This window comes from Scophthalmus maximus, chromosome 21 (assembly GCF_022379125.1).
Source record: "Scophthalmus maximus strain ysfricsl-2021 chromosome 21, ASM2237912v1, whole genome shotgun sequence".
In the NCBI taxonomy this organism is placed as follows: Eukaryota; Metazoa; Chordata; class Actinopteri; order Pleuronectiformes; family Scophthalmidae; genus Scophthalmus; species Scophthalmus maximus.
The window spans coordinates 8,102,677-8,116,458 of NC_061535.1; the positions used below are offsets into that span (position 1 = coordinate 8,102,677).

Sequence of the window (13,782 nt, forward strand, 5' to 3'; positions counted from 1 at the left end):
GGAAGTGGAAGTCCCGTGTTGTAGATGTGATTTCTGAAACAAGTAACGGTACCGGGGCTGTGCCGGTGCGGCAAGTCAACAGAAAGTTTGTTTTGTCGGACTGACGCTTGTCCTGTGCGATTGCAAAAGTGTGTCTGAGACCAAGAGAGGGAAAACAAATTCATATTTAAAGTCATATTAACACGGAGAAGGAGAAGGACAAGGTCACAGGTTCGACTAAACTTTATTTCACCGTGCGTCATGATTTGCAAACACAGGCCGCCGCCGACGGACAGGGGAAACTTCTGGACCGTCGCCGTCGCTGAACCGAACGGGACTTTAACGGAGACCGAATAGCGCTCCGAACCACGACAATGAACTTCGGCGTTCCCACCGATTCGTTGCTTCTGTTCCGTGCCTGCGATGAGGGCGACTACGAGACGGCCCGCGGCATCCTGGAGCCCGGAGCCGCGAGGGAGTCCGGGCGGCAGAGCCGGCTGCGGTCAGAGGTGGGGTCGGAGTGTTGCGGCGCCGCGGACGCGTTGTCCCTCGTACCGGTGGACTGCACCGACGAAGAGGGCAACACCGCCCTGCAGTTCGCCTCGGCCAGCGGCCACGAGAACCTGGTCCGCTTTCTGCTACGGAAGGGAGCGTCGGTGGACAGCCGCAACAACTACGGCTGGACGCCGCTGATGCAGGCTGCCAGGTGGGGCTGCGGGCTGGAGCTTCCGGTCCGTGGGTGAAGCGGAGGGGTCAAGGGTCAAACCAAAGTCCATTCCAGAATCTGCCAAATTCTTTAGTCGCCCCATGCAGTCAGTGATGAATTACTTCGCAACGCAGTGTGGGAGTTGTAATAGAAAACACATTTAGTGAGGAAGAATTGTTTTGTTTCTTTCAGTCTAGAATGAGCCCGTGTCTCTACATCAGGAGCAGGTCCTATTCCACGGAGGCTGTATCTGACAAGTTCCTCAGACGAATTCCATTTGGCTTTTCAATATGAACATAACATTTTCTTTTCAAGCAACAGACCGATTCTGTAAAGGTATGTAATGTTTGATCTTCATTTGATATTCTGGTCTCATTCCCTGCGTCTCATCTGTCCACTCAGGTTTGGTCACTTGACCGTTGCCCACATCCTGCTGGAGAATGGGGCTGAGATCACTGGACGGAACAGGCTGGGTGCGAGCGTCCTGACCATGGCGGCCCGCGGGGGACACACTCACGTGGTTAAACTGCTCCTGGAGAGCGGGGCCTACGTCGACGACTATGATCATCTGGCCGTCGCCTCAGACGCAGCCTCCAACGGCAACAATAACAACAGCTCTGGTTTCGGCGGTGTCGAGGTTTGTCCTGAAGGGGGAGGTGGCAGAGAATTCATGGACATCACAGCGCTGATGGTGGCGTGTCAGCATGGCCACGAGGCCAGCGTGTGCCTGCTGCTAGAGTGGGGCTCCGATGTCAACTTCTCCCAGAAGACCACTGGCTGGGGACCGCTGATGGTGGCCACCCTCAGTGGGAAGGTTGGTTGGTTGGAGAGAGAAAAAAAGATGGATGGTCATTCCATTTGTTTGTGTCATTTGAGGATGGCATGTGCCTGTTTGAATGTGTCTGCTGTACATCTTGACACACGTGACTTCATTCACAGCACAGTAACATCACAGCATGGCATGTGAACTGGAAGGTAAACAAAATAAAATTGTGTGTTTTTGAAGGTGGTTGTGGCTCAGCAGCTGGTGGAACGCGGAGCTGACCCAGACCGACTCAACGTACTGTCCAAGACGTCGTTTGAACTGGCCATGCAGCTGAAACAGAGAGATATCAAAGGCTATCTGGACTCCATCACCACTGTCCGACCGCAGACAGGTAGGGGTTCCCTCTCCAGCATCACCATGATGAAATGTAGTTTTGACAAAGCATGCTTCTGTAAAAGGTTGCTGTACAGAGCAAGTATAATTACTCAGGATGTAAGAAGGAGGCAGAATACTGTTCGCAAATGACCACAGCTGAATTATTAGGTGCACTATACAATCATAGAATTAACAATAGAAAGAATGTCACGTTTACATTTTCTGTTGGTTTGTGTTGAATTCTTGGTGTTTAAAAACAAGTTTAACAAATGCTGTTGATCTGTTTTGACCTCTTATTGTGTTTGTTGCCACCACTGGACATCTTTCATTGCAGTTAACACTGAAGTGATAGTGAAACCAACAGAATGAAAGGGGGCTCTCTCAGCCTCTTTGATGTTTAATAGCTCTTTTCTCCAGAGGTTCAGGATTTAGGACAGTTTACCTGCAGGATCATGTGCAGTGCTCTTTAAATATGCTTTGATGTGTCTTTTTGGTCTGTACTTTTCTCACATTCTTCCTTCCTTCTCTAATTAAAGCAGTGATTAGTATTACTGTACACATTCATTGATGGTGCTTAGCTATGTGGAGTCTGGCCCAGTAGGACTGTTTTAAAAAGTCAGAGCTCCATTCTGTTCTCAGACTTGCTCATTTTTTCACAGACGATGAGAGAAGACGACCAGATGTGTTCAGTGCCCTCAAGTTGGGTAAGTAAACTAAAAGCAAAATCACAAGTAAACAGCATTTTCGCCGAGGACTACCAGGTGATCAATAATGACAAAATACACGGTCAAGTCCATATATATTTGCATAATTACATATATCCATACATATCTTCTATGTCTACTCAGGGAATTCCCAGCTAGTTAAAGAGATCCTGGAGGAGGATCCCACTCAGGTGAATTCCTCCAGCCAGGAGGGAGCATCACCACTGATGATGGCCGCGGTGAGCGGCCAGTTAGAAGTGGTCCAGCTGATGGTTGAGAAGAAAGCCGACATAGACAAACAAGATGGTGTCCATGGGTGGACTGCACTAATGCAGGCCACCTATCACGGGTAAAATGAGGGATAATGATGATCTGTTGTCTCCATAGTCAAACGAATATGGTAAATTTATGATTTTGTGGATTTATTTATTTATTTCCCTCTCCCTCCTTTCTTCAGTAATAAAGACATTGTCAAGTACCTGCTGAGTCAAGGGGCTGATGTCAACCTTCGAGCTAAGAATGGATACACAGCCTTTGATTTGGTTATGCTGCTAAATGACCCAGGTACAGAAATGTGCTTCAACTGAACAAACTAATTCTACCCAATATATTGTAATATACAGCATTATTGAGAAAATGAGATGTCCACCATTTAGGAATAATAATGTCTTCTTGAATATTAGTAAATCTACAATAGCCTTTAATGTTACAAGTGGAAAGAAGCACTTGACTCAGTCTCTGCTGTGTAGTTTCAATGGTGTTTGTTAATCCTTTCGATCATTCAATTTCTCTCAAACTCATTTATTAATTTTTTTTCCTCTGTGTTGATTCTGGATTTTCTCAGACACTGAGCTGGTGCGTTTGTTAGCATCCGTGTGTATGCAGGTAGATAAGGACAAGTCGAAAAACAGAGGCAGAGCTTTAATGACTCGCTCCAAAAGCCGGCAGTCTCTCAACAATGTCCCTTTACCACCTGATGAAAAGGGTGGCCTGAAGGTAAAAAGACAAATTCTGTCACGCAAATATTCTGATTGACGGTATATTTGTTAAAGCTGTAGAGGATGTATAAATAAAAATCTAAACGGCGTAAATACTGTATTCACTATGCTGCTTACATGTTTGAATGCACCCTCTTCCAGTCCTGGTGGAGTAGGATGTCAAATCGGTTCCGGCGGCTTAAGTTGACTCACACCTTGAGGCACGGCCTCTCGTCCAATCGCCTGGCTCCATTCCCTGATGATGCGGAAACTCCACTGGATGCCACAATGAAGGCGGATAGAAAACCAGGTGCCGTGTCTAATGGGGCGACAGCACCAACTCCTGGTATGGGAGGGAATGATGTGAGCACCGCCTGGGCTGTCAAGAGCAAAGACACCGGTGAGCCGCAGTGGTAACCTCAAACTGCAGTGTGTAAAACATCGATGATACCAGATGTTTAGTGTGAATGTTGTCTTGCATAATAACATGTTGTACATATATGTGATTGGAAGAGGAAGAGCGAATATAAAAATGTGCTGTATGTTCCTTTTTCCAGGTCTTTGCAGGTCATCCTCAGAGAAGGAGGACTTCCTCATAACCACACTGGTAGGAATATTTGGGTTATAGTATGTTTCAAACTCTGAATGTTTTCTGACCAGAATAGATTACTTATAGAAAGTTAGAAAGTTTGTCTGAATCCACTTGTTTTAATCAATTTCTATTGTTGTTGTGTAACTGTCTTTCTAACAGAAAGGCCCTTAAATTTTTGGGGGAAATTGATAAAATTGCAAGATTGCTCCTTAAGAAATTCATCCTTTCCTCAATTCTGACCTTTGACCTTGCTGCTTCTGGCCTGGTCACTGGTTAAAGTTTGACTGGATGTACCAGAAGAATGTTGCTGGGTTAATAAGTGTAGGGATTGAACTTTTTTTACATACAGTTGTATGAAAAAGGATTGTGGTTTTAAGTAATAGTATTGTTCTTACACTGTTTTTCATGTCCTGTAGTTGAGAAGTGGTGCACCCTTGACTCGGCTGCCCAATGACAAGCTGAAAGCAGTGATCCCTCCCTTCCTGCCTCCGTCCAACTTTGAGCCGTGGAACTCAGACCGGTCGCGTCTCCTCAGGGAGGGAAAGAGTGAAGCGCCCCGCCTACCCATGCCACCCCAAAGGAAACTAAACAGCAGTGGAAACTCAGATATTGTGAGTGTTTGTTAGCTTGAAGGACCGGAGTTGATGAAACCCCTTGCTGAATTTTTGTCATCATTCAAATGCCTTTGCTATCTTCTCCACCTTTTTTCTTTATTTATCAGACATCTATCAGTCGTGTGGTTAGCAGGTCCATTAAGTTTCCCAGCATCCCAAAGGGGCCTTCCTCCTCCTCTCCTTCAAACTCTGGTCACTACCACTCCCCCCACTCCTCCGGTGGTTCAAATGGAGTGGCAGGGCTCAACAGGGACTCTCACAACCGCTCAGGTTCACACAAAAACAAATCCATTGTCAAACCACACAACTTCACCATTGTCAGCGAGCACAAAAAGAAACTATTGAATATTATCCACAATATAATGCTTTCTCTTACTCCCTTATTCCACCAGGGGGCAGTGCAGACAGTGTTCTCTCCCAGATAGCAGCTCAAAGGAAGAGAGCAGCTGGCCTGATGGATGTGAAGGTTCAAGCTCCAGAGAAACAGCACAGCCCGACACAGAGCCAACCCCCACCTGCAGCCCCAGCACCCGGCCTGCCGCTGCCTGATATCAGCCAACCTGACATCCACACACACACGAGCTTGGTCGCCTCCGACATCCACTCAAGAAGGGTCTGTGTTGTGTTTCCTTTCTGACATCACTATGAAAACTGTGTAGTGCATCTAAAGATGTTTAAAGTGTCGCCCATCATGTAATTGAAGTGGTGTGACTGTCTGCCTTCATTATGTTGCAGAAGATGGAGTTGAAGAAGAGACCTCAGTCAGGAAATTCCTCCACCTCCAAGAGCACGTCTCCAACACTGACCCCATCTCCTTCCCCGACACCCAAGGCTCCAACTGGGCCTGGAGACTCTCTGTCCTCAGCCTCTTCCCATCCTCGCTCCAAGAGCAGTGGAGGCTCCAGCAGTGGGACCATCACTGATGAAGGTAATGTCACGGGGAAGTCGGGGTTACTCTGAAATTATTGTTAATAATTTGTAAATAAATAATATGTATAAATACAATTTATATATACAATATTTATATTATTGAGTCTTTTATTTATTGCTTATTTAGATTCTTAATTTTGGCAGTTTCGGTTCTCGATACTACTAGGGAGACAAGCAGATATTGGTGATCAACATTGTCCTCCATGGAAAACCAAAAATGTTTCAGAGGAAACAATATTTATGACAATCGTTATTGATAACCTATGTTGGTCATTTATAACTTAAACCAGTGTAAAATATAGTCCAACTTGACTTTGACGTTGACTTTTAAGGAAACTTGAAACACTGCGTAGATATTTTCTAATTCAAAGAAAGCCTTAGTCATATCGCTTTTTATATCTACACTTTAGCTATATTTTAAAGAGAAAATACTGAGATGCATTTTTTAGGCCATATGGCCCAGTTCAACCACACACACTGTGGTTCCTGGACATAAATAAACCAACACACATGAAATCTACACAAACAAAAATCAACCAGCCTCATGTGCCAAGTTTTAGCACTTGCCTCATATCATAAGATTATTTTTTTTTTATTTATTTTTTTTTAATAAACAGATGAGCTGTCGGGTATCTTGAAGAAACTGTCCCTGGAGAAATACCAGCCCATATTTGAGGAACAGGAGGTATTCTTTATTTTGTGTCCAAAATATTTTCCTTCAACTATAAAGTTTGTTTTCCCCCTTTTTATAACAGATTTTGAGTTATTAGTCGTCAGTTCGAAGCAAACTGCTTTCCCAGGGCTGCATCATTGAACAGCAGTGCCTGATAGTACCAATTGGACTAAACCATTTTATACTTAATATTAATATTAACCACTGAAAATTGTTAAATTTATAGCACATTTCATATAATCTTTTGATCAGTGTTTTTTTTCTTTCCCCCGTTTTTAGGTGGACATGGAGGCATTCTTAACTCTAACAGATGGAGACCTGAAGGAGCTGGGCATTAAAACAGACGGACCCAGACAACAGATCTTGGCTGCCATATCAGAGCTTAATGCTGGAAAGGTCAATTTTGTTCAACATGGAGTATATAGCTATGTATTACATACTTACTGTCAGTGGTGTGTTTCCAGTGCTCTCTGGTCTTGATTTATAGTCTTTCCTTTTCCGTTTAAAGTTACTTTAAGCTAGCAAGGATGGTAGAAAGAGAAAAACTAACGTGGATGAAACAGTGTTTGAAAACAACAGCAAGAGCATCATATTTTCCTGAAAAATGTTGCTGGTCTATAACTACATTTGTTGGCCGTCACCAGGGTCGAGAAAGGCAGATTCTTCAAGAGACCATCCATAACTTTCAGTCATCGTTTGGTAGCAGCGCCAGTAACACAAGACAACCAGGTGAACCACGCTGTGAGTGTCGAATGTTAAAACTGAACTACAGACTTGTGATGGAGACACTGAAGCAAGTACATACAAAGACAACAGCAAAGTCTCTCTCTCAACAGCTTTGTCTGTTTCTCTCTTTCCAATTTTCTTCATCAGCTCCATCAGGTTGGATGAGGCACCAGGTTCGTTCCTCCAGCAAGAGGTAGCCAATAGCCCTGATACCCGTCAGGGAGTACACCAAAGGTACTTAAGATAAGAGTGAAGTGCTGGTGGCCCATAGCCAAGGAACCAATAAAATGGAGTTTCATGGACACCAGTGTCCCAGACCTGTAGAGGACGCTACAACAAAACGACCAAGCAGGCCCTGATAATCTTCCTTTTGGGACCTTGCAGAAACTAAACTGCCTAAAAGTTTTCCTCTTAGGGATCTTAAAGCAGGAGCACTGTGACACAGGGCTGGCTGAGTCCAGCAGCCTGCTGCCAAATGACAAAGCAAGATGTGTGTTTGTGTGTGGCAAATTGTTTATTTCACCACAGTGAGTCGTTTGTCACGTCTAGTGCTAATGCAGCACACGGGTTTCACAGAGATGTCAGAGATCAGGGAGTGACGGGAAGATCAGATACAAAGCGGAGGGAGAGCGAATGTGAGCCTATTCTATCTGAACAAATGTGAGAGATCCCAGCCTATGTGCTGTTAAATTGGTGAGTAAAGTCAGAGGAAAGAGAGAGATTATGAGTTTTGCATTAAAATATAATAAATTACCCAGTAATAATGTGACTGTAGAGCAATTTAAATGACTGAAACGATGCGCAATGAGGAAAGCAAATGGAGAAAGAGAAAGGGACATTAGCCATAGCCGAGCTATTTGTTTTAGTCATCCAGTCTTTTTCTATGTCTTGAATTAACGGACCACTGCACAAACAGATGATTTTAGTCAAGACTGTCGCTGTCATGATGACGCAATAAGTAAATGTTTTTTTACTGTTAAGATCCTGTTGGACTTGAGATGAGGAAAATATTGGCAAAACTTTTCTTGGGGAGCATTTTATGAGCAGTGTAAATTTAGTTTGGAAGAGGTTTGAGCAATAGTTTCCACTGAGCCTGCTCTGTGTTTATGCATCTGGCTCCACATGCAGACAGATGGAGCACTGTATCATCCCTAAATATCAGGTACTTATGATCCATGTTTTAAATCCAAATTATGTGCTGTGGTTGAGTTCAGGACTGATCGGTTGAATTTCAGATTACATCATATCCTGTTTAGTCATGTTGTGAGTCGGGGAAACATGAATAAACACACTGTGCACTTTTTAAAAGCACTCTGGATGATGAACTAAATCACAAACCAGAAATAAAACCTGTGTCCAAAGTAAAATGCTGCAAAATGAAACAAACTGAATACAAACGGTATTTATTGATTTGGTGCTCGGCATGAATACTTGGGAAGCTTGTTTCAGTTCCAGCTTTGCTTGTGTAGAGACTGTATGTAAAAAAACAAAACCATCTGTATGCCACAAGATGGCAGTGACCCTCTGTTGATGCAATAAATGATGGGAGTGGTAATGTCGTGCTGGCCCTTGAGACCCTGCTCTGCATTTGTTCACTCTTATTCACCTATGGAAGGAACATCAAAGCAAGAGAATGCAACTTTTGAAATAAGAACTACTATGGTGTCAAATGTTAAGTTCCATTAATTTGCATTAAAACCCAGTCTTACTCATGTCAACACACTTAAGGGGTTTGTTGCTAAAGCCTTACTCTGCTTGGAATGACTAGTAATTTATGTTTGTAATCTTAACATGGATCCCAGAGAAACTTTGCTGACTTGTTGACTCAGTAACACTTGGTTTTAGCATTTCCTTCATGCTGGAATTGCCACTTGTAGACGCAGTGTCAATAGGCTCACTCTTACACCCCTGGGATTGTTGCTGTGGAGTCAATTAGTAGCCAGATCGTTTAGGAGCTCATGAAATATTATCTTCTCGTGTAACAACTCAAAGATCCCCGCTGACAAGTTTAAAGACATATGAAAAATACCTTCCTTTAAATGATAATTTGTGTATGATAAAATTTTCCCACCAAAACATGTTTTTAATAGTTCTTAAAAGTCTATGCACCTCTTCTCCCTCTTTAAAAACAAAATCCAGAATCCATCAATATGCAAATATTTTTACTTAAGTAAAAAGTCTCAGGTTGAGGTTTTTAGGTCACAAACGAAACTGGCTGCAATGTCACACAATCCTGTTGGTACGGACGGATCAAGGTTTGAGGGATTCTCGGTAGCAGGTGAAGAGCCAAATATTTGTGTTTTTGTTTGTTGATGCTATTGTCACTGTATGAGCAAGAGCAGCTGAAAAAGGTGTCTGTTTGCAATGACGAATGCCTCAAACCACTTTGACAACAATTTAGAGAAGCAGACTGACCCCAAACATGAGCAAATAGTACACACACTGCCGTCGCCGAAATTGTTATTGATGACCTGGATATAGACTGGTCCGACAGGCAGGCGACAGGGTTCCTGTATAGTATAATAAAAAGCATCGCTCAGCGTAGGAAAGCTTTCTTCTCCAGGACTGTGGCAGATTGAGTGCTCAGATGTACAGGACCATGTGTGAGCTGTAAGCAACTGGAGGAGAGGGAAATACATTTGGAAAATATTAACATCACTGCGGCATGTGGGCAGCAAATGGAGTGACTCATTCAATTTCCTCTCCTATTGTTTTCACTCACATAAGGTTCCGATTGGATTGGATAACATTTAATTGCATTGTCTAACTGCCGTCAAAACAGTAGTCGTGCTGTAGTGAGGGACCGTGGACGGATCGCGGACGCATGGTGGTCACAAACTCCGTGATGTTGATTATGACCCAGACAGAACACAACTGCTTCATTATGGAATGACAAAATAGAAACTGTTTGTTTTTCCTTTGTTGAGGAGTTCAAATGTATTACTAAACCCAGCTCAGCTACTGGTAAGGTTTTGACATAAGTTGAAACTGGTCATTTTCCTGTACTGTCTCTGGACCGGCTGACTAAAGGAAATGGAGTCTGTCTGAGTCAAAACTCATGTTGGAACCCCTAATAGTAATAAAGTTCCACTAAAATGCCAGTTTTCCAATGTCCATGTCCTGGGATTTCCTGTAGCACCATGGACAGACTATCACAAAACTAAATCCAGGTGGTTCATGGAGCATATGATAAGTCTCAATAGGATTAGTTCGTTTTGACTTAATAAGCATTTGAAAATGTCATTTTGAAAAAGTCCAGGAGCAAGTGACATTAACATTATCCAAGTTAGAATATGGTAAATCACTCTGCTACTGTCAAGAAGTTGACTCTCAACATTGATTTTCCTGGGAAACACGTAAACTCTCCCCCGTTTTGTTTCACCTGCTGAAAAAAATACACGATTTTAAACTTATATGAATTCTGATGGTGGGTTGAGACAAAGTGGAAAAACAATTTTCTCCCAGTGGTGCCACATTTGACCTTGGTGGCTAGATACAGAATCATCGCTATGGCTCTGTTCCGGCTAATGCAAGTTTTCAGGTTGACAGTCCTTCCTATTCCCGTCAATGCAATGCCTCAGGAACGCCTTGAGGGCATTTCTCAAAATTTTACACAAACATTCTCTTGAACTCAGTGATGAACTGAATAGATATTGTTGGTCGAAAGGTCAACTTCACTCTGACATCCTAACTATAACTACTACTAACTACTCTGTCATAGTCTTTCATTCTTCTCCAAGGGATTGGGTGCCGTAACCATGACATTCACTTTGTGGCCATCAGCCTCTGGCTGTACAAGCCAGTGCGGTTTTCGGGGTAAATCACCTACGGCTATAATAATAATAATAATACATTTAATTTATAGGGCACTTTTCATTGCTAAAACCAATCTCAAAGTGCTAGAATATTCTATGGTTCGTGTGTGTGCGTGTGAGTGGGTGCATTTGTGTGTGTTCCGACTTTGAAAGTTGATGTTTGGCATAATGAGTGTGAATTCGCCAAACCAAGGCTTGGTCTTGTCACCTCTGTGATTTAATGGGAAAGTGAGCTGAGCCCTCTGGAGCTTTGGCTAAACCTCATATTTTATACCTTTCCTTCTGCTTTAGCTTCTCTCTGGCTGAGGACCTGACATCTTTGTCAAACATCCATCAAACTGTAAAAATAAATCAAACAGTTGTTGATGACAAGCACATCCAATTGTCAGCATGCTCTGAACTATCATAGCTTCGGACTTGTTTGTGCAAACTGTGTCCAAACAAACAGTTGCCTCCTGATTTCACATTTGTCTCCCACTGTCAACATTCACTTGTGACTCATTTGCCTGCAGGGTTTCCCAGTGCCCTTGGTGTTACACAACAATGAAGCTCTTTTTACATCTCTCTCTCTCTCTGCCTCTCTTTTTCTGTGGACTTCACACATACTGTATAGAAACATGACAATACACGTGGAATGGAGACAGATTTAGGGAGGCAGAGGAGGAAGGCAACCTCCATTTGACCCTTGCACTGACCATGAAACATCCACTGAAAAAAAAAAAAAAAAAAATCCAAATGTCAACAGAAGATAATCCCCCCAGAGGCCCAACATACACTTTTCCCTCTCAAACCGACTGACACGACTCTTGATACAGGGATTTAACAGAACCGTGACAGCAAAGCATCAGTGTGAGGTGTAAGGTGTAGCACAACCTGGTACTAAGAAAGTATGGGATGAAGGGCGCTAATTAAAAATTAGAAAAATTTACAAATGACTACAACATAATGTTGCGAGTGTTATTTGCATGCACAGAGCTATAGGTTTGGTGCTACATGATGGTGACATTATTTCTCTAAAGAGAAGTGCACATTTTTGAAACCATATCACTCGCTCACTGTTTTTCAAAGTTTTATTAAGCCTTCATCGTGGACTTGTATTTAACACTGAATCTTAGAGTTTTACAGATCATGGAAAGAGGATCAGTCTCGAGAAGTTTTGTAGTATTTGTATTTTGCCAGTGATTTTGAGCATCGCAGGCTATTTACTTTGTCCCTTATGAAGTTCACTGTTTATATTTGTCCTGGACTTGAGGGTTGTACTCTTATGAAGTCAAAACTGAATTCATTGTACCCTGAAAAAGATAAGTCTATTCAGGTGTGGTATTAGTGTCGTAGTATTTCTGCCCGTGTGCAAACTTTAACAGTTGAAACAGCACTATTGTTTTTGTACACATGAAGGCACACAATGTGCTGACGTCTGCATAGTAGTTCCTGCAAATCCCGGGGGTCCTGACCTCACAAGACCACTTGAGCTGATCTTGTCCATTAACAACGCAGCGCGGCCGTGGATTATACTTTGGCTCCACAAATCCTAGCGATGCAATTTGTGCCTTGCAACAGCACAACTGCACTGGCCTATGAACCCTTCCTCCATCTTTCTTAGTCCAGGGTCATCTGTGAGTGAGGTCATCCCCTCTAATGACCCCACCTAGACAAGGGTACTGATGTACATGCGCTTAGTGGACAGCGGAAGAAGCCTTATTCTCAGTTTTCTATCTGGTTTTTGCAAAGAACAAATTCTCTCTGAGCGATCATGTATCGCTTAATGACACAAAGGACCTGCCCTAAATGACAGTGACAGACATGAAATTGGTGAATGTTTGGAGCTTTCCAGTATTGACCATTCCATTAATTATGAATATCCATTAGAATCAGACTTGTCATGTCATGCCCCTGCATATCTCCAGAAATCCATGGTGATTTTCATACGCATCTTAATCAATGAGAGCCGCACTATTGCACCTGGCAGATGGCCTTCACTGAGTGCTGTTTTGCTCCGCGGTCATTATTCTGAAATGTGTATTTAGCCACATGCACACACATACTGTTTGCGCATAGTGGACACAGGCATGCACTGACGCACACACATGTGGTTTGCGTGCAAAGGTCTGTCCCAGCAGCGTTAGCTGAGCTTTAAGCCTGGGCTAATCTTAAAGGCAGCTTGAATAGTGTTGCCAGTGGATTTACATTGATACCAAAGCTCCCTGTAACTTTAGTGGCAGCCATTGACAGTGTTAACACAACCTTAGGACCTCCGCAGATCCCCGAGCCCACCTGTCACAGCAACTGAAACATTGGCCCTGATCACACAACAGCGTGACAGGCAGCCATCTGCTCTGTCAAAGGTGCAGTCCAACTGTAGTGTTGCGTAATAAGAAGTATTAACCCTAAAACAGAGTAAGGGGGGGGGGGGCCTTAATCGTCAAATGTGTCCGGTTTCATTGTGACATGAACCTCAGGGATGAGGATACAGCCCTGCTTCACTCATAAACTGAATGCATTAGTTCTGAAGTTATTGAGGACCAGTGGTGATTAAACTTTGATTCATCCCGGATCCCTCTGACCACGTGGGTCTCCGGAGGTTTCCTTGTTTTACAGATTAAAGTTTTAGTCAGACCAACATTTCTCAAAGCTCTCCAAAAATAATCTTAGTAGGTGGAGCCACATATGGGTCCATGGGACTGTGGACTGTCCTGCTGTCTTAAAGTGCAGACATGACAGGAACCTACAGAATCAGTGATCAAATTATTTTATTTGTTGATAATTGATGATTTGTTGTTGATATAGGAAAAATTGCAGTTGCGATACTGAATTGCATGGAAGTGAATGATCACCGTTGACATGATTATGGTAATTTACCATTGTCTAATGGACATTGTTGTCAGGAGTATCATTGTAAGTATCAGTAACTCTATTGTTTCCAAA

General features: G+C 43.1%; 1 protein-coding gene across 2 annotated transcripts; it reads left to right on the forward strand.

Annotated features, from left to right (window-relative positions):
• The first annotated feature begins 31 nt into the window (after positions 1–31).
• Positions 32–8,622, forward strand: LOC118291054 (ankyrin repeat and SAM domain-containing protein 6). Of its 2 annotated transcripts, none has more exons than XM_035618933.2 (17): positions 32–685; positions 1,088–1,499; positions 1,692–1,842; positions 2,486–2,530; positions 2,675–2,879; positions 2,988–3,094; positions 3,375–3,526; positions 3,670–3,907; positions 4,065–4,114; positions 4,516–4,710; positions 4,821–4,983; positions 5,106–5,326; positions 5,449–5,641; positions 6,261–6,328; positions 6,596–6,712; positions 6,961–7,057; positions 7,190–8,622. In XM_035618933.2, exons 1-17 carry the CDS (start codon positions 354–356, stop codon positions 7,237–7,239), a joined length of 2,796 nt encoding a protein of 931 aa, XP_035474826.1. In that variant the 5' UTR covers positions 32–353; the 3' UTR covers positions 7,240–8,622. The 2 variants fall into 2 exon arrangements, with proteins under 2 accessions (XP_035474826.1, XP_035474827.1); XM_035618934.2 differs by having other exon boundaries at positions 6,961–7,045.
• Positions 8,623–13,782: the final 5,160 nt, after the last annotated feature.